Raw genomic sequence first — 25,410 nt, 5'->3', positions numbered from 1 at the left:
TGAAATTGCTCATTATAACAAATATTATATACCCAGCTGAAACACACTCATTTCACTGGTTGAGAACACTACAAGAGCAGACCAGCAAAATTGCGTTATCTTCACATCATCAAGGGATTATCCGCGTATGACCGATATACCGTCATGGAATGGATAGTATCACTCTCTGGCAGGTCAATAAAACTAATATTGACCTTTCAACATAAGTCTATAAGGGTGTAATATTTATTCATAACACTTAAAAGATAGAAAGATTGCTCATTTGCTTATGAGGTATTTAAATTAGTGTTAAGCTTTAGTATCACTTTTAAAAGATTGATGTAATTGAATATCAGAAGGACACTATAAACAGTACAGAAACATTCTGTTGTGAAGAACTGTCCAATGTACAAAATCTTTTCATACTTCGTTTGAGGCCTGGAATATATATATGTTAAATTTTGGCAACAGAAGTGATAGTGGTTGTATAAGTTGTTTAATTTTTTTCTCAGAAATTTAAGAAAATATCTTGAAACTTTTATTAAACATTTTCTTCTTTACTTGCAGACAATTGTACAAGAGGAAGATACACAGCCTTTGACAGGTAACTTGTTCTTGCTGAAACTTACATGTTGATTCTAGAAAATCTGGACATCAATATTCTGCTCCCAGTTTTGTAATGTGCAGTGAAAGCTTTACTGGCTGAGCAGTTCTTATTGTTGGCTTTGACTGACTTACCTATCATCTCTGCTGGATTGGTTGTAATGTTATGCATCTATCCTGTTGACTTGCAAAAAATCAGTGGTTTTACCATTGTGTCTGATTGTGCCAAAACTATTACATGGAGTGGCACCAGTGGTCTTCAACCACCATTAAAAGTCACAGAAATGATCTAAACTGTGTTGATGTGACTTAAAATACTTAAAAAGTAACAAAACATCAAAGCAAATTCCTCTATACAACCGAAGCATAGCAACATCCTCTGTACAGCTGTAGCGTAGCAACATTTTCTGTAAAACCATAGCATAGCAACATTTTTTGTGAAACCACAGTATAGCAATATCACAGCATAGCAACATCCTCTGTATAACCACAGTATAGCAACATCCTCTGAACAAGAATCCAATTTCAGTCCTTTTGGCAGTCTGTCTTTTGCCTTTAAACACAAGAAGTGGAAGAGTAATGTCATATTTATTGAAGGATATTTGCAGTGTACATTATATTTGGGTGATAAAAATTTCAGAGCCAATCATAGCTCCAGTGAAGAAGAAAAAGTTTTCTATGGCTGAACAAGATCTGCCTGACACTGTCTACAATATGGAGTAAGTAATTACTACTTATCTAACTCAACCCGCTCGCTTAGCTCAAAGGGTAAAAGCGTTGGTCTATGGATCACGGGGTTGTGAGTTCGATCCTCGGGCGGGGTGTATGTTCTCCGTGACGATTTGATAAACGACATTTTTGTCTGAAATCATTAGTCCTCCACCTCTGATTCACGTGGGGAAGTTGGCAGTTACTTGCGGAGAACAGGTTTGTACTGGTACAGAATCCAGGAACACTGGTTAGATTAACTGCCCGCCGTTACATGACTGAAATACTGTTGAAAAACGGCGTTAAACCCAAAACAAACACACAAACTTATCTAACTGTAGCCTCTTTTCTTGTTTTTAAAATGCAAAAACTGGGAAAGAATTATAGTGAAAGTAAAATCAATAATTTTTTGCATTTCTTTGTTTTAGTAATCATGTCCTGCCTATTGAACTTAGTTGTTAGTGCACAGAACTATGAATAAAAATATGCAAGAATTTATCTGTAATAATTTAACAGAAGTCTCATGTGAAATTTCATCCCCTAACCCTTATTAAAGTGATAAAGTTGTTGTTACTTGCAGAGAACCAGCAGTCTTAGTGCAGAATTTATGATTTTCTTCACATTAATGGGTAGATTACTAAATATGAGTAAAGAGGTCACAACAAAGTCTCTGTGATAAAGAATTTTGCCTTCATTTGTTTGCCCTCCACCTCTGAATATGTAATGCTTGTGTCGTCCTGTCAGTGGTTCTACCTGGATGCCTTCGCATGCTTGAAATAATGTCTGAAGGAGCTGCGAGCACCTTCTGTCTTCTTCCAACATTCAGTCTGAAAATACACCGTATGACCTGAATTGTACTAGAGTGACTTAAGACCCAACTCAGGCATTGCTCTTAATAGTCTCTTTACATTCTAGGTTTTTGGCCGACTTAATGGACACTCCTGAACTGATCAGAAATGTTACCCTGTGTGGCCACTTACATCATGGAAAGGTATGGTTAATATACTTCATCAAAGATATACGTTAACTTTATCTCTAAGTAAATTCCATGCTTGTTGCATTTGGGCGTTTTTTTATCACTTCAACATAGATTTGTCCTAAGCCATCCATCAGTGCATCCCAAAATAGATAAGAGTGGTGAAGTTTTGTGAATTTCATTTGTAATTGCACTGATCTATATATCAAGCTTTAAATAGAAAAAGACAATTTTAAGGGGGAACCTCATGTCTAGTTTTCATAGCATGATCTGTTCATTAGTTTCAAAAGAAAAAGCATATAGTTCTTGATGAAATCTTAAAATCCTTATATAACATACTCATTCACACTTCTGAAAGGGAAATATTTGTAAATTGAAAAAGTTGATGAAATCTTAAAAGGTGATGACACAAAACAAAATGCTATCATTATAGAATTAATATCTTCGCACACTCAGCATTAAATTTGCATGTTAATTTTGAAAAAAGAGATGTTGACATTTAAAGTTCCATTGTAACTTGATGGATGTTTGAAAATTTGATATAATATTGTAACTGTTGTTGTGTATATTGCAGACGACCTTTGTTGATTGCCTTGTATCACAGACACACCCAGAGATCAATGTGAAAGATGATAAAGATGTGAGTACTCTATAAACTCTGGTAAATAACCCCTCCAGAGAGCAAACACATGTTTTCAAAGGCAGAAATATTCTTGCTGATCTAGTGGTGAAAGATGGGGGTATCACAGTAGTAGAGTATTAACATTTCTCTCTAGGGAAAAGAAGAGCTTTATGCTCATATTATGACATCTTAATTTTTGAAGTGATAGCTACATGAGCAGTTTTATAATGTACAATAGTTTGAAAATTTTGCAGTTGTAAGCGAGAAAAATGGTCATGTATGTATGCCTGTGTCAGACAGGTGTTTTCCCAACCTTGGGGACAGTGGGAAAAGAAACCTTGCTAGAACTCTTTTTCTTATTTCCCACTGTCCTTTGGGTTAGGAAAACCCTGTCCTATACAGACAGGAATTGAATGTTTTCAATATGAACATTCATATTTTCAAGGACTAGGAGAATGTTTCTATTATCGGGTTTTTGTGCCCCACTCTCCCCCTTCCCCCCCCCCTCACCCCCACTCAACATATTGGGGGTGGACTTTGTTAACCCTGTCTTTCTGTCTTTTAGTGTGAATTTTGTGTCAGAGATATCTCAAAATGTATTTGACCTAAAGTCATCAAACATCACAGGATTGTCATTCAGCATTTAGAGTTCTGCACCTGGTGTTGTTATTGGGATTTCAACAGCCAAACCAGAGTTGTGACCTTGATTTAGTCAAAAATATGCATAAAAAGGGCCTAGAAGTTTGTATCACATGTATCTCAAAAAGAATTTGACCTAGTGTTATGAAAATTGGTAAGAACATTATTCAGCATGTGCAGTTGTGCAACTAGGTTTTTGTTTTAGATTTCACTCGGCCAGACCAGAGTTATACACATGAAATGCTTAAAAGTTTATGTTAAGTCATCTTAAAAATATTTTACCTTGAGTCATGAAACTATGTACAGTGACAGGAAGGTGGGCACCAATGAACACACATCTAGTTATTTTAGCATTTAACATTGGATTTGGTCTATGGAAGCCTCTATGTCTAATTTGTTAGTTGCATTTACGTAAGAATTTTATGTTATCATCCCTCACCACAGCTGAAACCTTACTTGATATTATGTAGAATTCTTTTATGTGAGGAAGCTATACATCTAACTTGAAAATGGTTGGTGGTCCTGCCAATGAGCTGGCCTGTGCCTGAAACATACCTAAGAGACAGCTTGAGTTTCCTCAGTTAATGCTGAAAAGTTGTAATCTAAATTATGTTGTTATGAATTGAAATCCAATGATTCAGAAATGGACTTTATCTATGCAATGTTATCACCAATATTTGCATGATAAGAAAAAAAAAAAGATTTCACTACAGGATTTTATTATTTTTTCTGGTGTTAATGCGTGTGTAAACCTGCCAAATAACACAACCCCAAAGAGCTTTTCATAAAACGTGTGCACTAAAGGATATTGGAATTATAAAGATGTATGTATAAGTAAGTTGTACTTATGTTTGAGAAAATAGGGAATCTTCCCTGGAGCTATGGTTCAGTAACATAGTGTGAAAGTGAACTGCGTTTCAAAAGATCATAATTAGTATGTTTATTATATTGTGTTTTACATTACAGATCAGATACACAGACACATTGTTCACAGAAATTGAGGTATGTTCAAACATTTATCTAGGTATAATTTAGTGATGTAAGTTGTACTGTGCTGAAAGAGTAATCTTAATACAGATTTTGGAAAAAAAAACAGCAACTGTGAAATAATCAATTTTGATGTGGGGCTGAATTCTTGAATTTCATTGTAAGTTATGCCAATTCATGATATTAAAGCCAGATGAAAAAGAAATGTTCCCCTCTGAAATCCACAAATTCATGTTCTCACTTAATTATAGTAATAGTTGAAACCAAAACATTTTATGAACAAAACATCAAATGAGTTTGAAGAACAGTTCAAGCATAAAATTCATTTTTTCTCTTCAGCCCATTAACTTCAGTAGTCTACTGTCAAAATTTCAAAATGTTAACCGCCTAGAAACTTGAAATAATCATTTTTGATGAGATGATCTTTGTTGTATGGAATCGCAATATCTATATATACTACTAGAATAATTCTAGTAATACTAGTCTAAGAATTAATTATATCCAGAAATATTGAGAGAAAAAAATGTGTAAATTACAGGCAAAAAATAGCTATACCATAAAATGAAATGAATAAATACTGTAATATATATTTCAGCGTGGAGTGAGTATAAAGTCGACGCCGGTGACACTGGTACTACCTGATACAAGGAACAAGTCCTACCTTGTTAATGTCTTTGATACACCAGGTAACTTCAGCATTTATATTCCTGTTTATACAGGTCAATTTTTCTATAAGGTCAGGAGGGGATGTGCAAATCAACGTATATATGAGTCATTCATAATTCCTACAGGGTGACAAGTGTCTTCAGAGTGAATTGTTGAAAGATGAAGCATGGAAAGTGATTTCTTAGTTACCTGTAAATCCATGTTTGGAAGTTTTATGCACATGACTGATACAAGTCTCTTGACAGACTATCTTGACTAATGACAGTGGGGCTGAGTTTTAAAGGTCGCTGACTTCGAATAGCTGCAGTGGGTTTGAAACCTGTCTTGTGGTGTAGAATTCCAACAGTTAAAACAATTCACTGATGACCAAGCACTTTTGCTTGCAACTGTTTCCTCAAGTCAGAGAAGTGGCAAATCTGCCAATTTGTAATAATGAAATGTAAGAACACTTTAATGGACTGCATTTTATGTAAATTATAAATTTTGAAGATGTAAAATTGAATATTTTGTTTAAATTGTGAATCAATAATGAATTAGCTGATTTGCTTTCCATGTTACCTCAGTATGTAGAACACAGAACTTGCTGTCAATAGGTTATATTTTTGGACCCCAGGCAAGGAATATTTTCTACAATGATAGACTAAATACAGTCATTCCTTCTCTACCTCGGATACATACTGGAATGTTCTGGCTTATACTGCAGTAGCAGTTCAGCATATATTACATGTTTTTCATGAATTATTGAAATATTTGACAGAAATATATATAGGAAAACTTCCCAATTAAAAATAACAAAATAAAATAATTTTTCAAGGAACAAAACAACAAAATTGTTCAGAAGACAATGAAATTTGTTTGTTTTACATGTAAGATTGAAACATCACATACTAAAAAATACCAGAATTAACATTTTCACTTCTGGCTATGCTGCTCATGAAAATATGTATCTGGGTATATACTGAGTAATATTTTTAGCTCGACTATTCGAAGAATAAGTAGAGCTATCCTACTCACCACGGCGTCGGCGTCGGCGTCACACCCTGGTTAAGTTTTTCGTACCAGTCCACATTTTGACAAAGTCTTTTGAGATAAAGCTTTGAAACTTTCAACACTTGTTTACCATCACCATGTCCAGTTATAGGCAAGAGTACATAACTCTGTCAAGCATTTTGACTGAATTATGGCCCCTTTTGACTTAGAAATCTTGGTTAAGTTTTTCGTACCAGTTCATATTTTGGCAAAGTCTTTTGAGAAAAAGCTTTGAAACTTTCAACACTTGTTTACCATCACCATGTCCAGTTGTAGGCAAGAGTACATAACTCCATCAAGAATTTTGGTTGAATTATAGCCCCTTTTTGACTTAGAAATCTTGGTTAAGTTTTTCGTACCAGTCCACCTTTTGACAAAGTCTTTTGAGATAAAGCTTTGAAACTTTCAACACTTGTTTACCATCACAATGTCCAGTTGTAGGCAAGAGTACATAACTCCATCAAGCATTTTGACTGAATTATGGCCCCTTTTGACTTAGAAATCTTGGTTAAGTTTTTCGTACCAGTTTATATTTTGTGTAAAGTGTTTGACATATGGCTTTGAAACTTTTATATCTTGTTCAGTATAATAGTCTCTATCAATAGGCAAGAGTACGTAACTCTCTCGTCTTTTTTGGCTGAATTATGGCCCTTTTTGAACTTGGAAATTGGTTTTGTTTTATATATGTCCATGTTTTGTCAAGACTATTTGACATTTTGGCTTTTAAACTTTAAACACTTGTTTATCATTATGATTTCCATCCGTAGGCAAGAGTACATAACTCTGACAACTATTTTGACTGAATTATGGCCCTTTTTGGACTTTGAAATTTGTTCAGTTTTTTTTAACAAGTCAGCGTTTTGTCAAAACTATTTGAACTGTGGCTTTGAAACTTTTAACACTAGTTTATCAACATGATTTCCATCTCTAGGCAAGAGTACATAACTCTGTCAACTATTTTGACTGAATTATGGCCCTTTTTGGACTTGGAAATTAGTTAAATTTTTCATATAAGTCCATGTTTTGCCAGACATATAACTTAACATATTTGCCATCATGGTCACACATTGCCAGTTAGTGCAAGACTAATCGATATCCACAAATATAGGAACATTTTTTGTTTAATCCATTTTTTTGTTTAGTCTGAAAAACTATGGAAATATTTTGACCCCATTCTTCAATCAATTCTTCGAATAGTCGAGCGCGCTGTCATCCGACAGCTCTTGTTAAGTTAGGTAAATGATCAGTTTGCCACAACTTGTTCATTGCAAATTTATACTCCAAGAAATTTTGCTGAGCTCTTTGTAGCAGCAGAGCACAGATTCATGCAATGAATGTGCAGGCTGATCAAGATCTATACTGGTGGCAAGGGCAGAATCAGTCATGTCTAGCATGTTAAGGATTAACAACCACAGGAAAATAAAAAAATAATATTTTTAACTGTAAGTTTTAATTTTAGACTATGACTGTTGATGAACACAGGCCCTGGTGTTCACTCATTCAATGCTTATTTCGTTTTTGCACAAAAATAAACTGATATCTTCTTTATTTCTACAACAGTACCTGACTAAAAAAGAATTTTACAAAGTATTCCTCCCCACTTCAGGTCATGTGAATTTCTCTGATGAAGTTACAGCTGCTCTGAGGATCAGTGATGGTGCGGTCATCTTTGTTGATGCTGCTGATGGGGTAAGATAATAGAGAAATTGATTGATAGATCTTCACAAAATGTTCTTATATAGATCAGATTGCTGAAAATCATTAGTAAATCTAGAAGTCAGTTTTATATAGGAATAATTGAAACCACAGTGATTGAAAGGTGTATGTAAGTCTAGTTCCATTTGTTGCGCTACCCAGGTGGCCGAAATAGTATAAGAGGAGCTCTAAGTTACTTCTTTTAGTTGCTGTTGTCTGTATATGTAAAATTTTTGTTTGAATTTAAACCAAAGGAAATGTTTTGCCATTAGCTTACAGTTTTTGTGTCTTCTTTAGTGACATGTCAACTACATTTCTCTCTACAGGTGATGTTAAACACAGAGCGGTTTATTAAACATGCTATACAGGAGAAGTTACCAGTCTGTGTGTGTATAAACAAGATTGACAGACTGATTCTAGAGCTGAAGTTACCTCCAACAGATGCTTATTTCAAATTGAGAAATATTTTAGATGATATAAATGGAATTGTCAGGTATTTATTATCTATAAACATGTTATTATTTATTCTTATGAAAACTGGGCTTTACTTTTAAGTACAAATTAATGTTGGTACTTTTAAGTATTGAAGCTTGCAGGTTGACAGATTATTGCTGCATTGATGAATTTGTTTATGGATGTTTCGTATTGTTTAAAAATTTATTTAAAAAAAGCACTGTCTACCAACTAGACTGATACTTTTGGTAAAGTTTTTGCTTATCATCATGATTTCCATCTGTAGACAAGAGTATATAACTCTGTCAACTATTTTGGCTGAAATATGGCCCTTTTTGGACTTATGAATTGGTCCAGTTTTCATACAAGTCAACGTTTTGTCAGAACTATTTGACATATGTCTTTGAAACTTTGAACACTTGTTTATCATCATGATCTCCATGTAGGCAATAGTACATAACTCTGTCAACTGTTTTGGTTGAATGATGGCCCTTTTTGGACTTGGACATCAGTTAATTTTTTTATACTGGTCCATATTATGCCTACTTTGAAACTTTGACCACTTGTTTACCATCATAGTCCAGGGCACTCGTTTGGCCATTTTTGGGGCCGAATATGGGTACCATTCCCCTCTTAAAATAATATGTTTTTTTCCCCTTTCTCAGAAGAAAATTCCCCTGATGATAGGTTGTTTGACACAAATAGATATTAACTCTTTCTTTTAATATTATATAGTGCCTCTTAGGAAGATTACTGTTGCAATATAGTCACATCAGTCAGAAATGATTGAAAACAGTATTAATAAGTGTGAAAAGTAGTTACATATACATGACTTAAACTTCCCCTTTTCGTCTTAAAATGTTGAAAAATCCCCTTCCTGAGGGTATGGGTACCTGTCCCCAAAAGTTGTCTAGTGCCCTGTAGTCTACATATGTAAGCAAGACTACATAACTAGGACAAGGACTTCAGCTCAGTTATAGCCTTTTTAGCTCGACTATTCGAAGAATAAGTAGAGCTATCCTACTCACCACCGCGTCGGCGTCGGTGTCACACCTTGGTTAAGTTTTTCGTACCAGTTCACATTTTGACAAAGTCTTTTAAGATAAAGCTTTGAAACTTTCAACACTTGTTTACCATCACCATGGCCAGTTATAGGCAAGAGCACATAACTCCATCAAGGATTTTGGCTGAATTATGGCCCCTTTTGACTTAGAAATCTTGGTTAAGTTTTTCGTACCAGTTCATATTTTGGCAAAGTCTTTGAAGATAAAGCTTTTAAACTTTCAACACTTGTTTACCATCACCATGGCCAGTTATAGGCAAGAGTACGTAACTCCATCAGGGATTTTGGCTGAATTATGGCCCCTTTCGACTTAGAAATCTTGGTTAAGTTTTTCGTACCAGTTCATATTTAGACAAAGTCTTTTGAGATAAAGCTTTGAAACTTTCAACACTTGTTAACAATCACCATGGCCAGTTATAGGCAAGAGCACATAACTCCATCAAGGATTTTGGCTGAATTATGGCCCTTTTTGACTTAGAAATCTGGGTTAATATTTCGTACCAGTTCATATTTTGACAAAGTCTTTTGAGATAAAGTTTTGAAACTTTCAACACCTGTTTACCATCACCATGTCCAGTTATAGGCAAGAGTACATAACTCCATCAAAGATTTTGGCTGAATTATGGCCCCTTTTGACTTAGAAATCTTGGTTAAGTTTTTCGTACCAGTTCATATTTTTTGTAAAGTGTTTGACATATGGCTTTTAAACTTTTATCAATTGTTTAGTATAATAGTCTCTATCTGTAGGAAAGAGAACATAACTCTGTCATCTATTTTGGCTGAATTATGGCCCTTTTTGGACTTTGAAATTGGTTCTGTTTTCATACAAGTCCATGTTTTGTCAAAACTATTTGACATATGGATTTTAAACTTTGAACACTTGTTTATCATTATGATGTCCATCTGTAGGCAAGAGTACATAACTATTTTGGCTGAATTATGGCCCTTTTTGGACTTTGAAATTGGCTCATATATTACCATCTAGTGCAAGACATCGAAATCAAAGTAATACAGGAACATTGTTTGTCTAATCTATTTATTTCTTTTGTCTGAATATCCGTGGAAATATTTTGACCCCATTCTTAATCAATTCCTCGAATAGTCGAGCGCGCTGTCATCAAACAGTTCTTGTTTGACATAGATATTAGTTAGGTTTCGCATAACATTCCATAATTTGTCTTGATTGTTTGATATATGGCTTTGAAACTTTCAAAACTTGCTTACCATCATGGTCACACATTGCCATATAGTGCAAGACTTGTCCTAATCCATAGATACAGGTAAATTTGTCTTATCTATTTTCTTCTTTTGTCTGAAAATCTCTGGTAATATCTTGACCTCATACTTCCATCAATTCTTTGAATAGTATTTGTTTAGCTGGAGTGTCTGAATATAGACTAACATGTCATCTGCACAACTCAAGGGTACTCGACCAAACTTTCTCTTTCCATAAGAAACCAGGATTCAGTGTTGTAAAAATGTGTTTCATAATTATATTTAATACAACTGCTTGTAATTACTTTCAGTTTATACACAGAAGAAGAAGGTGGCCAGCAGGTGTCGCCACTGATTGGCAATGTCTGTTTCGCCAGCTCTTACTACAGACTGTGCTTTACACTGGGCTCTTTTGCTAAAATATATTCTGACACCTATGGCGGAATAAATGAAAAAGAATTTGCAAGAAGATTATGGGGAGATATATATTTCAACAGTAAAACGTAAGCTGATTTTGCTAGATTATAATTATTAGTTGTAAAGACTTTAAAGCCAAGGTCCTTCTGCATTGAACCAAAAGTTACCAGATTTATTAGATGTTAGAAAAAATAATAGTAGCAAAATTGTACTTTTAGTTAAAAGGCAAACATATATTTTGTCATGGACAGCAGAGGCTTGCAAAAAATTTTGTTTCTGAAATAAGATACATGAAATTATGTGAAGGATCTATCAACTAAGTAATTTTGTTATGTGTGTCTGTTTGATTGTTTTCTTTAAAATAGTCTGCATTTCTTCATAATGCACCTTAACATGATAAGATCTGAATTATCAAATTCAGATAATGAAAATTATTCACTTTTTATAACAGTATATATCACTGATTGTTTGCAGGCGAAAGTTTAGCAAGAAACCACCAAACAGCTCAGCACAGAGAAGCTTCGTAGAGTTCATTCTAGAACCATTGTATAAAATATTTGCACAGGTAATTCCAAACCAAATTTCTACGATTTCTGTTTAAAGTCTTGTTGGTGTTTGTACAATTAACTTGGTGAATTAGAGCCATTTTACACTCCATCTCATTCAAAATAACTGAGGTCAAGGTCACAATGACTGTGCTTGAGAACTCCATGACCAACAGTTTTCATACTAAGGAAGCACATAGACCGTATACATTAAATAATTCAAATTTGTTTTGAGGGAACCGAGTAAGAAGTTAAGGTCACAGTTACAGCAGAGAAAGCAAATTTACCATGGACCCTTTCCAATTTTGAGGTCTATGGTCACTTTTCAGAATCTGCAGAATTCCTAAAGCATTTTATTTTACACCTTCTGCTTCAGATATGTCTGCCAGTAAGAATTTTATCCTGATAGTGTTTTATGTAAAGTATTTTTGTGTTTATCCATTTACTCAATTTCTTTCTGCTCCCTCTAAATCCATTATTGTGTATTGTAGATTGTAGGTGATGTAGACAGCAGTTTACCAAGGGTTTGTGATGAGCTGGGTATCTCCCTTACCAGTGAGGAAAAGAAACTCAACATCAGACCTCTCATGAGAATCGTCTGTCGAAGATTCTTTGGTGACTTCACGGGTATAAATAGTAGTCTACTAACTTCCTGACTGTCATTGCAACGTAGCAATGTTTAAAGGAACTGATTCCATGCCCTGGTACAATTAGTTTAGATGATTTTAAGCATGCTGTGTTATATTGACATTAGCTAAATGACCGTCTCGGTAGCCTAGTGGTAGAGCGTCCGCTTCGAGTGCGGGAGGTCGTGGGTTCAATCCCTGGCCGCGTCATACCAAAGACGTAATGGTACTAGTAGCTTCCTCGCTTGGCGCTCAGCATTAAGTGGATAGTGCTAGGACTGGTCAGCCCGGTGTCAGTATAATGTGACTGGGTGGGGTATCATGCCACGTGTCTAGGGCGTGATATTCCAGTGAGGCAGCACTATAAAGTTGGACATTGTGTTCACTGCTACAAATAGACACCATCGTTTATATGACTGAAAAATTGTTGAAAAAGACGTTAAACCTGAACACACACACATTAGCTAAATGAACTATATTAAAAGAATTGTAGAGCCCTCATTACTTTTGACTTTTATCACTATTTTATGATTAATAATTATGACCCATTGTAAGTAATAGAAGGGTTTACCAAATGTGCCACCTAAAGATACATTCATAAAACTGTACAAATGTTAAATAGAGTTTTGTCACCTAATTAAGAAACTTTTACCAGAAAGAAACCTTTAGATGCATGTACTCCCTGTCAGCAGTTTATACATGCTTTGGTTTGATTTCTTTGCAGTATTGTAAAATTTTGATATTTTTGGATGACTGATTTCAACGTTGACTTAGTCTAGGAAATCTTATCCCAGCAAACCAGTAAATATCCATTCATTTTATGTTCAAAGGTTGAAATCCATAAATTCATATCCAATTAAATAGCCATTTTAGACAAACCGCAAAATTTCATGTCCAGGAAATTGAATGATTTCACAGTACATATGACAGAAGTTTACACTTGTGTGATGATTTAGATCTTAATTATAGGAAGTTGTTTCAGGCTTTGTGGACATGTGTGTTGACCATATCAAATCTCCGCTGGACAATGCTAGAAGTAAGATAGAGCACATATATACTGGACCAATGGAATCAGATCTCGTAGATATGATGGTGCAATGTGACTCTGATGTAAGTCCTGGTCTTGATATCGTAATTGATAAAGAAAATGTCATAAAGTTTTTGACAGTTTTGAAAACTTTACCAAGTCTGTAGTGTATGTGTCACAGGGTGAGAAATATGTTCAGTAAATCTAGGGCTCAAACTCAGGACCCACCCTTATAGGACAGGTGCTCTACCAGCTGAGCTAACTGATTGCCTTAGACAAATGCTCCATTCTTGTGATGTGGTTCTTATTGGGACACTTGTCTAGCTTAATAATGAACAAGTGCTTCTGTGTTCCAATATATTTTGTAATTTTTGTGATAGTTTTTTTCATAGATATTTGGGAATGGTGCTACTTTGGGATTTAAAGCAGGGGTGGATGTTTTACCTGCATCTTCTTTTATTACACAACCATGAGTTTTGTGGAAGGTGACTGGTTCCTTTGGGCCTTCCTCAGTTCTTAAACTTGGCCATGTGACTTAAATTGTGGTGGTGTGACTTAAAAAAACACCAAATAGTTATATCAAATACTGTTGGAAAATATTATTAGCAAAAACTAGCAAAACATCTCGTGCAATTGTTGTTACATGACTTGCACAACTAGGCCAAAGTCTGTCATTTTATGTTGAATAGAAAGTATAGAATCTACCAGTTCTGTGTGTCCTGCAGTATTTTGCTGCAGCGCAAAACTGTTTTCACTTTCCTGTCTGCTTTTTTTTATTCATTTGTAGTTACAATAATTCACATTGACAGGATAATTTCACTTCAAGCTTCAGTAATTGATTTCTTGGTTCATGTATATAAACTTTCAGGGTCCACTTATGGTACATACAACAAAGTTATACCCCACCCAAGATGCTACATGCTTTCATGTGTTTGGTCGTGTCATCAGCGGGACACTGTATGCTAACCAGGAAGTGAGGATTCTGGGAGAAAACTACACATTACAGGATGAGGAAGACTCAAGGTTCGGTCAGATTGGCAGACTTTGGATCTCAGAAGCCAGGTTTGTACTTTGCTGGTTTAGAAGAGAAAGTCATACTCTAAGAAAGCACAATTGAAGCTTGATGAGTTGTGAAAACTTAGACCATTCAAGTCAGCATTGTAGGGAAAGTTTTACACAACCAGTCAAGACAACACAAGTTTGGTCTAAAGGCGAAGCAAAGGTTACATGCAACTGTTGATGAAAAACACCAAATAGCTTGTGTCAGATGTGCTTAAGTATATTTACAACTAATTGGAATTGGAAGAGCTAGGCACTCTAGTTAAAATTCCAGGAATAGTTAGTAAATCCTATTTATCTTATGTGATGTTTATTAAGGACTTCAGGGGATTATTTAACTTGCATTATTTTTGTTGCTGATGAAAGATAGAGGTGAATAGGGTATCAGTCAGGAACCAGATCCTTATTGAAGGCATTGTTCAATCTATTGTAAAAGTTTACATTGATTTTGTTACAGGTATAAGATTGAGGTGAACAGGGTACCAGCTGGGAACTGGATCCTTATTGAAGGCATTGATCAACCTATTGTAAAAACTTACATTAATTATATTACAGGTATAAGATAGAGGTGAACAGGGTACCAGCTGGGAACTGGATCCTTATTGAAGGCATTGATCAGCCTATTGTTAAAACAGCGACAATTACAGACACTTCAGCTCCAGAGGAGGTAAGTCTTTCATTGGATGAGAGCATGTGATGAAGCTGAATTTTAGGTTTGAAACAAACCCTCTAAATTTGTCTTAGTCCTAAACTTGAAATTTCTCATAAGGTAGTTCTGCATGTTTGGATGGGCATCTATGGGAACATCACAATTTTGATAACATTTGCGCAAGATTTTCCTATAATGTAGATTTTAATGAAACTTCTCTTAGAGGGAAATAAGCTCCTGATCTGTAATATGGTGAAACAAAATGTATAGGGTTAGTGTTTGTTTTTGTGATATTTGGATTTGGTATAAGTGAACATGTTAAACATTTAAACATTTTGGAAACTTAAAGCTACCTTATGGAGTACAGGCTAGCATTTAGTATAAGAAGTTTGTAGATTTTCTGACAGTCAGACATGTCTGGGATATACTTGAGGAGTAGTGTTAACCCAGCTAAATAGATGAAACAGTCATTTTACAGTGGAACATGTGCTGAAAATCCTGTAAACAGAAGATTTCTGCTAAGACTATTAGTTAAAATTTCAAAATTTAACCTGTACAACGCTTTTTAATTAGCAAATAAAGACCATGTTTTGTCCTTTCAAAAGTATGGTCTCTTAAAAAACAGGTTTGACTGTATTTGTAGTGTATCTTTATACTTGATAACTTCTCTGTTTGTTACATTTCAGGTTCACATATTCAGACCATTAAAGTTCAACACAAGTTCTGTAATCAAAATAGCTGTGGAGCCAGTGAACCCATCAGAGTTACCTAAAATGTTGGACGGTCTTAGGAAAGTTAACAAGAGTTATCCACTTGTTACAACAAAGGTATGGAAAAAAAATGTGAAACAGTGTTTACAGGAGTAGATGCAAAATGTGGCAACCCTTTTCAGCATAAAATATGGCTTTAATGTGTTTTGAAATATGTCTGTGTTGGATTTTTATGCCCCCGAAGGGAGGCATATAGTTCTTGAACCGTCTGTCAGTCTGTCGGTCTGTCAGTCTGTCCGCAATTTTCGTGTCTGGTCCATATCTTTGTCATCGATGGATGGATTTTCAAATAACTTGGCATGAATGTGTACCACAGTAAGACGACGTGTTGCGCGCAAGACCCAGGTCCATAGCTCAAAGGTCAAGGTCACACTTAGACGTTAAAGGTCATTTTTCATGATAGTGCATTCGTGTCCGGTCCATATCTTTGTCATCGATGGATGGATTTTCAAATAACTTGGCATGAATGTGTACCACAGTAAGACGACGTGTCGCGCGCAAGACCCAGGTCCGTAGCTCAAAGGTCAAAGTCACACTTAGACATTAAAGGATAGTGCATTGATGGGCGTGTCCTGTCCATATCTTTGTCAGCGATGGATGGATTTTCAAATAACTTGGCATGAATGTGTACCACAGTAAGACGACGTGTCGCGCGCAAGACCCAGGTCCGTAGCTCAAAGGTCAAGGTCACACTTGGACATTAAAGGATAGTGCATTGATGGGCGTGTCCGGTCCATATCTTTGTCATTCATGCATGGATTTTAAAATAACTACGCATGAATGTGTGACACAGTAAGACGACGTGTCGCACGCAAGTCCCAGCTCCAGGTCAAAGGTCCTAAACTCTAACATCGGCAATAACTATTCATTCAAAGTGCCATCGGGGGCATGTGTCATCCTATGGAGACAGCTCTTGTTTGTACAAGAAATGCAATGATGAATTTCTAAGTTTCTGTATATTAACTTGCTCATAAGATATAGAAACAAACATGAGGGTCAAAGTTTCCCTATTTACTGCTTTCTCATGAAAAGTTTTATAAAGATGCATTTCTTTACATGCTAAATGCTCCTTTTTGGAGATTGGGGAAGGGGGTGTGATGGGTAAGGCTACATTAAATAAATGTGGTAAATCACTCCTAATTTTAAGACAAATTTATGCTTTAAACTCCTTCTTGAACTGAAAAATTTTCTGAGTTTTCTAAAAAGGAAACTTGTAACTCAACAGAAAGGTAAAGTAAATATATTTGTATAAAATACAGTGTTAATAATGATATTTTCCAGGTTGAAGAGTCTGGTGAACACATTATTCTGGGGACTGGAGAACTCTATCTTGACTGTGTGATGCATGATCTTAGAAAAATGTACTCAGAAATAGGTAGGCTTTCTTTTGCTCAGTAGCAAGTACCATTTTCAAGGTTTACTGAAATGAGATTTTTCTTTTCATCAAAAGAAAAAATGGTTTAAAATAGTTTCCTGTGGCTGATAGATTTTAAAACAGACTTTCTCATGTTTACGTAAGAATATTGAATAAATAAACTTTCTTGCAAATGAAGTAGATTTGAAACTTTTTCAAGCATGTTTTTGAATTTTTACCTGTCTTTTGAGATAAATCACCATAAACAAGTTTGCTCACCTTGCCATACTATTAAACTCTTTTTGCTGCTTCAGTAGTACAAAAAGACCATGTTTGAAAAGCCTTGGTGCAGCTTTCTACAGGGTACAAGGCACCTTAGTTTATACAAAATTAGATTTAATTTCACTCAATTATGAAAGCTAGAAGCTTACTTTACTCTCTATTTAGCCTGCTTCCTGGAAAAACAAGAACTTTGGTCATTTAAGAAGGCCTGGGCTGAACTCGCAGTCTCTGTGTTGAATGGGCCAACATTTTTACCTCTACACCACAGTTCCCCACTTTAGGCCTACACATTTTATGTGAAAACCCAATTTTTTTCTTGGGAGCATGCCTGCAAACCAAGGTCAGTGCACGTACACATCAGTTGTAACATAACTGGTACACCATTTCAATGAATAGAGCAATTCCTTATATAGGTAATTTTAATGTATCTTCAGATATAAAAGTGGCAGACCCTGTTGTGTCATTCTGTGAAACTGTTGTAGAAACTTCATCATTGAAATGTTTTGCTGAAACTCCAAACAAAAAGTAAGTACTTACTTTTTCACAAATCTTTAGCAAGCTATGAATGAGAACAAGTTTCTACCACTCTTTTGTTATAAATATGGTGCTTAACGAATGACAGCCTTTATGAAAAACACAGACCAGTGATACATTTAATGCACACTAGACCTTGCAATGGATTTTTCCCATAGGTAGAACCAAGTATGTATGGTGTATGTTATACACTTTAAATACTAATAATCAGTGATGAGCTTTTGGAAAGACAAAATCTTTATTGGCAGGATGGTCTGAGCCAGAAATTTCTGTGTAAAAAGTTTTTTGTTATATACTTATACATAACTTCAGTTATTGTGCACTCTTCCGGCTGTTGCCATGAGTTTCTGTTTACTGTTTATCCTAAGGTGTATATCTCATTTTCATCAGTGGTTTTACTTAAATGTTTTACAGTGAATGGCTTTGAGATGTTGTGTCAGTAACGTTACTCTAAAGTAAAGTGAGGAAAAGAACTGTAAAATGCTAAAAAGTCCCGTTTTACACTGTCTTAAGTGAGATTTGAAGTAATTGTTAAAAGTATTGGTGCAAATGCTAATTTCTGTTTATAAGTGAAATTTTTTAAACAAGTTGAATTTGTTTTAGGAATAAGTTAACAATGATTGCCGAGCCGCTAGAGAAAGGCTTAGCTGAGGATATTGAGAATGAAGTGGTACAGATCACATGGCCAAGAAAACGTCTCGGAGAATTCTTCCAGACTAAGTACGACTGGGATCTTCTAGCTGCCAGATCTATATGGGCATTTGGACCAGATGCTACAGGACCAAATATCCTTGTAGACGATACTTTACCTTCTGAAGTAAGATAAAAAGATTCTTCTTTAGTGTCTAGGCTTGGTTACCGAAATGAGTTGTGTACAAAATATTTAAGTTATACTGAGGTGTTTCTAGCAAGAAATAACTAGTATTTTGCAAGGAACTGGTAGCTTCTTGTGTGAGAGATGTATGAATAATGAGTATATGCATATGCAATAGCAGAATGTGGCATAAATGGATCCAAAAAATGGTTGTCTTACAGGAACTCAATTGAATTAGCGGTAGTAGTAATCTAGAATCTCGAGAATATAGGATATATGTCCCTGACAGGAGACTTTCACTAAAAGAAATATAAGCATTTAGTATTCCAGGCACGTGCACGCACATCTAATAGTTAAATCTGCTTTGTCTTCATATAAACATTTGCAGAAAACTGTACAGATAATTTTAAAAAGTATGTTTATTCTGGATTTTGACTATATTACAACTACTACAGGTGGACAAGAGTTTGTTAGGAGCTGTAAAGGATAGTATTGTACAGGGATTCCAGTGGGCCACCAGAGAAGGTCCTCTATGTGATGAACGTAAGTAGCCTACATTTATGTATGTTTAAGCTTTGGATTGTGAAGAAAGCTTTGGGTGTTCCAGACAACTGTTGAATCTGATAACTAAGCAAGAAAACAGTACTTAGGTCATATGGGGGTGGGGGGGATCATGCCTCTATCCATTTTGGAACTTTTGACATCATAGTTCAGAGATCAACTGCTTACTGATTTTGATCGATGTTTCATTTGATTTTTGTTTACATATTCTTCGATTTGATTTTGCAAGGTTTAAGAGGTCTATCAGTCTGTAAACAGTTTTCACATTCCAATGCTTTAATTTAAATTTTTTATAGCAAGTTGAATTTTCCAATTTTGTACAGGTTACATGATTTTATAGTTTATTAACATGAAATAGTATTTTTGTGTTTTATTGTGTTATAGAAGTCCAGAGTGGCAATTTGTTGTTATTTCAGCAATCCGTAATGTCAAGTTTAAGATCCTAGATGCAGTGATAGCCCAGGAGCCCATACACAGAGGTGGGGGACAGATTATACCCACAGCTAGAAGAGTAGCTTACTCAGCATTCCTTATGGTAAATAGGTTTATCAATTCATAGGCGCTACTTTCTCTGGAGAGTTTTACCAATTAAGTTTTAGCCACTTAACTTTTAGATAACATTAACAGTCAAAACTGGAATATTTTTAAGTCTGCCTTAAAGAGGGTCAGTTTCATCTTTCCACCAAACTGTTTGTCTGCTTCACAATGTAGAGCTAGGGACTACATATTTGTAAAAAGATTGATGGAGAGCAATAGCTGCAGTCCATTTACAGAATTACACCTGTAGCTAGAGCTGAACACAATATAGATTGAGTAGAACTATTGGAGAAAGGTTTTTATGAGCAATCACAGAAGTTTGTCTAAAATCATTAGTTTCCACCTAAGATTAATGTGGGAATTTGTCAGTTAGTAGCAGAAAGGTTGACATTACTGGTACAGAATCAGGAGTACTGCATTGGGATAACTGGCAGCATTTATTACAGAACTAAAGTAATGCTTTAGAAGGTCCTTAACTCGCATTAAACAAACAATAAGGAGCTAATCTGAGGGCTCACTGGAAAAAATCAACTACAAAGAATTTGCAATCTTAACCTTAAGAATTAGATTTTGTCACTAGTAAAAATTATATTGTTTGGTGACCAGTCTCAGAATACAGCTTAGTGATTGGTCAGATTCAAAATTGAGCTCAAAATTAGCCAATCAGGTGCTAGAATTCTTAATAGACTGGTCTCCAGTTTTGGTTTTGTATCCTTGGATCCTAGGTAAAAGTTGAAACTTGTTGGTTTTTGATTACATAGATAATCAAAATGATTGATCTAGTAAAATAAAGACACATAGTTTACTTGTTCAATAGATATTTATAGACTACACATATGGAATCATTTCAGGCGACCCCAAGGATGATGGAACCTTACTACTTTGTAGAAGTACTGGCACCAGCTGATTGTGTGTCAGCAGTGTACACAGTGTTAGCCAGAAGAAGGTTTGTATATGACCCTAACCTTCACTTTTCAAATAACATTTTTATATCTCTTGAGATCGCTGTGAAGTTAGCCAAGTAGGGAAGAATTTGATGATCTGTGTACTGAGTTGAATTTTCTCTGTGGTGATTTAATAGAAGACAATATGTCTGAAATATCATCTTCCACCTATAATTCATGTGGTGAGTTGTCAGTTACCTGTGAAGAATATTCAACCTATGATAAATGTAGTTTGAATGTAAGTTACTTACGGATATTCTTCCATGGTTCATGTGGCATGGGTTTGTCAGTCAGTTCTTCCTCCTATAATTCATGTGGCATGTGTTTGTCAGTTCTTCCTCCTATAATTCATGTGGCATGGGTTTGTCAGTTACCTGTGGAGAATATTCCAGCCACGATTAATGTTGCAAGGTTGTCAGTTACTTGTGGAGAATATTCCACCCATGATTCATGTTGCAAAGTTGTCAGTTACCTGTGGAGAATCTTCCATGTTTTATGTGGCATGGTTGTCAGTTTCAGTTTCTTGCAGAGAATAAATCAGTACTAGAATGGAATCCAGGAACACTAGCTAAGTTAACTTACAGTACTTGCTGAAATACTGTTGAAAAAAAACACTGCATTCAATGCAAATTACAATGCAAAGATGATTTTTGTTTTTGGAAATTTTATGATGTTTTCTCTATCTTATCTTGATGAAGGTACCTTTGCTGTAATTTAAATGCACATTATTTTGCTCTTCTTAAGAAAAATGACTACTTAAAGCAGTTTACAAATCTTTTATCTTTGAAATCATGTAGATCCATACATCTTATGGACAGGGTTACAGTTTCCAAGTATTTCTGGCAATTCACTATGTCATTTGTTGCCCCACATGCTGCTGAAGATTTGAATTCCCACTTAAATGTAGTTTTGTGTTGTTTTTTTTGTAAGAAAGCTATACTGCTAGCTTGTGATATATAAGTAAATTTCTATTAGTGGGACACCTAATGTAGGACTTGCAGGCATATTCTTTAGATGAATTTTAGATATTTTTCATCTGGTTAATACTATGATCTGTTTTGGACAGTTTAGGGATAATGATTGTGTTATTGATGATTGTGTTATTGATACAAGTCTTACACATTTAATGCTTTAATTTCAGAGGGCATGTTACACAAGATTCCCCAGTACCTGGATCTCCGTTATATACCATTAAAGCTTTCCTGCCAGCCATCGACTCTTTTGGGTTTGAGACGGATCTAAGAACACACACGCAGGGTCAGGCATTCTGTCTGTCAGTGTTTCATCATTGGCAGATAGTCCCTGGTGATCCCCTAGACAAGAGTATACACATCCGACCCCTGGAGGCCCAGCCGGCAACACATCTAGCCAGAGAGTTTATGGTCAAGACTAGAAGGAGAAAGGTTGGTTGAAATTTATTTGGTTAAAACATGAAATACTCTCTTGTGGCTCCAGTCAATGTTCAGTTAACTGTAGATTGTTGCAAAATGCTTACTAGTATGTTGTATCACAGTAGGAAAAGTGGTGGGAATTTTTTCAGTCATATGTTCATAGGCAGGATTGACTAAGTTGTATTTTGTTCTTAGTTTCTAAATATCCTCCACCATGATTGTGAGAGGGAAGATACACAGTCCATTCAATCTGACCATCATACTTTTTTATACGATAACTTTAAAATGACTAAATGGAATGTAATAAAACTTGATATAGTGGAAGATGGCAATGAAATGATAATGAAATCTTGAATAGTTCCCAATTGTCTCCTTTTTAGCTCATCTGATTTTTTGAAAAAAAATGATGAGTTATTGTCATCACTTGAGCGGTTGTCGGCGTCGGCGTCGGCGTTGCCTGGTTAAGTTTTATGTTTAGGTCAGCTTTTCTCCTAAACTATCAAAGCTATTGCTTTGAAACTTGGAATACTTGTTCACCATCATAAGCTGACCCTGTATAGCAAGAAACATAACTCCATCTTGCTTTTTGCAAGATTTATGGCCCCTTTTGTACTTAGAAAATATCAGATTTCTTGGTTAAGTTTTATGTTTAGGTCAACTTTTCTCCTAAACTATCAAAGCTATTGCTTTGAAACTTGGAATACTTGTTCACCATCATAAGCAGACCCTGTACATCAAGAAACATAACTCCATCTTGCTTTTTGCAAGAATTATTGCCCCTTTTGGACTTAGAAAATCAGTTTTCTTGGTTAACTTTTATGTTTAGGTCAGCTTTTATCCTAAACTATCAAAGCTATTCGTTTAAAACTTGCAACACTTGTTCACCATCATAAGCTGACCCAGTACAGCAAGAAGCATAACTCCATCCTGCTTTTTGCAAGATTTATGGCCCCTTTTGGACTTAGAAAATATCAGATTTCTTGGTTAAGTTTTATGTTTAGGTCAACTTTTTCTCTTAAACTATCAAAGCTATTGCTTTAAAACTTGCAGCTCTTGTTCACCATCATAAGCTGACCCTGTACAGCAAGCAACATAACTCCATCCTGCTTTTTGCAATAATTATTGCCCCTTTTGGACTTAGAAAAATCATTTTCTTGGTTGAAGCGTTAGCACCCGCAAGGCGGTGCTCTTGTTTGTTATCTAATTCTTACATAATTTTTTCTAGATAATAACTTTTGCAACTATTAACAAGCTGAAAAGGATTTATTGTATATTTTCAGGGTTTGAGTGAAGACGTTAGTATCAACAAGTTCTTTGACGATCCTATGTTGTTGGAGTTGGCAAAACAAGATGTGCTGCTCAGTTATCCTATGTAGAATCGTGTATTTGTGATACAAAAAGCATGCAAATACCAGTTGTCCAGATACACTGCACTATAAATGAATTGTTGGTGGTCAGAAAAATTAAATTTTCTGATGCAGATAGACAGTTATGGAAATATTAAAGATGAAGCAGAATGTGCAGTTCAGATGTTCTTCTTACTCCGTACATGCACTTAACATGAGTGAATCAAAGACAGTCAAACACATGAATAATTTTGTCATACAAATGTGTACCGAAAGAATCAGCTCTAGTGTATTTTTTTCGCTTTTTTACACTTTCTCTTTTTTAGCTCATCTGATTTTTTGAAAAAAAATGATGAGTTATTGTCATCACTTGAGCGGTTGTCGGCGTCGGCGTCGGCGTCGGCGTTGCCTGGTTAAGTTTTATGTTTAGGTCAGCTTTTCTCCTAAACTATCAAAGCTATTGCTTTGAAACTTGGAATACTTGTTCACCATCATAAGCTGACCCTGTATAGCAAGAAACATAACTCCATCTTGCTTTTTGCGAGATTTATGGCCCCTTTTGTACTTAGAAAATATCAGATTTCTTGGTTAAGTTTTATGTTTAGGTCAACTTTTCTCCTAAACTATCAAAGCTTTTGCTTTGAAACTTGGAATACTTGTTCACCATCATAAGCAGACCCTGTACATCAAGAAACATAACTCCATCTTGCTTTTTGCAAGAATTATTGCCCCTTTTGGACTTAGAAAATCAGTTTTCTTGGTTAAGTTTTATGTTTAGGTCAGCTTTTATCCTAAACTATCAAAGCTATTCCTTTAAATCTTGCAACACTTGTTCACCATCATAAGCTGACCCTGTACAGCAAGCAACATAACTCCATCCTGCTTTTTGCAAGATTTATGGCCCCTTTTGGACTTAGAAAATATCAGATTTCTTGGTTAAGTTTTATGTTTAGGTCAACTTTTTCTCTTAAACTATCAAAGCTATTGCTTTAAAACTTGCAACTCTTGTTCACCATCATAAGCTGACCCTGTACAGCAAGCAATATAACTCCATCCTGCTTTTTGCAATAATTATTGCCCCTTTTGGACTTAGAAAAATCATTTTCTTGGTTGAATATTATGTTTAAGTCAACTTTTCTCAAAAACTATCAAAGCTATTGCTTTAAAACTTGCAACAGTTTTTCACCATCATAAGTGGACACTATACATCAAGAAACATAACTCTATCCTGCTTTTTGCAAGAGTGATGGGCCTTTTTAGACTTAGAAAATCATGGGTAGGACAATATTTCTATTATAAAAAAAAAATCAGATGAGCGTCAGCACCCGCAAGGCGGTGCTCTTGTTTAGCTCACCTGTCACAAAGTGACAAGATGAGCTTTTGTGATCGCGCGGCATCCGTCATCCGTCTGTAAATTTTTGCTTGTGACCACTCTAGAGGTCACATTTTTCATGGGATCTTTATGAAAGTTGGTCAGAATGTTCACCTTGATAATATCTAGGTCAAGTTGGAAACTGGGTCACGTGCCTTCAAAAACTAGGTCAGTAGGTCTAAAATAGAAAAACCTTGTGACCTCTCTAGAGGCCATATATTTCACAAGATCTTCATGAAAATTGGTCAGAACGTTCACCTTGATGATATCTAGGTCAAGTTCGAAACTGGGTCACCTGCCTTCAAAAACTAGGTCAGTAGGTCAAATAATAGAAAAACCTTGTGACCTCTCTAAAGGCCATAATTTTCATGGGATCTGTATGAAAGTTGGTCTGAATGTTCATCTTGATGATATCTAGGTCGAGTTTGAAACTGGGTCACGTGCGGTCAAAAACTAGGTCAGTAGCTCTAAAAATAGAAAAATCTTTTGACCTCTCTAGAGGCCATATGTATCATGAGATCTTCATGAAAATTGGTCAGAATGTTCA

General features: G+C 35.4%; 1 protein-coding gene across 3 annotated transcripts in view; it reads left to right on the top strand.

Annotated features, from left to right (window-relative positions):
* Positions 1 to 23,662, top strand: part of LOC128546984 (116 kDa U5 small nuclear ribonucleoprotein component-like) — a 110,570-nt gene extending 86,908 nt beyond the window's left edge. For all 3 annotated transcript variants that reach the window (XM_053518454.1, XM_053518455.1, XM_053518453.1), the window contains exons 4-26: positions 547 to 583; positions 1,223 to 1,301; positions 2,206 to 2,281; positions 2,841 to 2,906; positions 4,494 to 4,529; positions 5,110 to 5,200; positions 7,816 to 7,898; positions 8,231 to 8,397; positions 10,947 to 11,138; positions 11,527 to 11,617; positions 12,089 to 12,224; positions 13,206 to 13,333; positions 14,119 to 14,312; positions 14,865 to 14,976; positions 15,645 to 15,785; positions 17,010 to 17,103; positions 17,799 to 17,889; positions 18,502 to 18,715; positions 19,168 to 19,255; positions 19,690 to 19,808; positions 20,662 to 20,756; positions 21,896 to 22,157; positions 23,426 to 23,662. In XM_053518454.1, coding sequence (XP_053374429.1) covers positions 547 to 583; positions 1,223 to 1,301; positions 2,206 to 2,281; positions 2,841 to 2,906; positions 4,494 to 4,529; positions 5,110 to 5,200; positions 7,816 to 7,898; positions 8,231 to 8,397; positions 10,947 to 11,138; positions 11,527 to 11,617; positions 12,089 to 12,224; positions 13,206 to 13,333; positions 14,119 to 14,312; positions 14,865 to 14,976; positions 15,645 to 15,785; positions 17,010 to 17,103; positions 17,799 to 17,889; positions 18,502 to 18,715; positions 19,168 to 19,255; positions 19,690 to 19,808; positions 20,662 to 20,756; positions 21,896 to 22,157; positions 23,426 to 23,521 — 2,688 coding nt within the window. In that variant the 3' untranslated portion in view covers positions 23,522 to 23,662. The remainder of the gene's footprint in view (positions 1 to 546; positions 584 to 1,222; positions 1,302 to 2,205; positions 2,282 to 2,840; positions 2,907 to 4,493; positions 4,530 to 5,109; positions 5,201 to 7,815; positions 7,899 to 8,230; positions 8,398 to 10,946; positions 11,139 to 11,526; positions 11,618 to 12,088; positions 12,225 to 13,205; positions 13,334 to 14,118; positions 14,313 to 14,864; positions 14,977 to 15,644; positions 15,786 to 17,009; positions 17,104 to 17,798; positions 17,890 to 18,501; positions 18,716 to 19,167; positions 19,256 to 19,689; positions 19,809 to 20,661; positions 20,757 to 21,895; positions 22,158 to 23,425) is intronic.
* The last annotated feature ends 1,748 nt before the right edge of the window (positions 23,663 to 25,410 follow it).

Source organism: Mercenaria mercenaria, chromosome 11 (assembly GCF_021730395.1).
Source record: "Mercenaria mercenaria strain notata chromosome 11, MADL_Memer_1, whole genome shotgun sequence".
NCBI lineage: Eukaryota > Metazoa > Mollusca > Bivalvia > Venerida > Veneridae > Mercenaria > Mercenaria mercenaria.
Note: the sequence above shows the minus strand (reverse complement) of the source record. Positions and strands in the feature narration are given on the sequence as shown.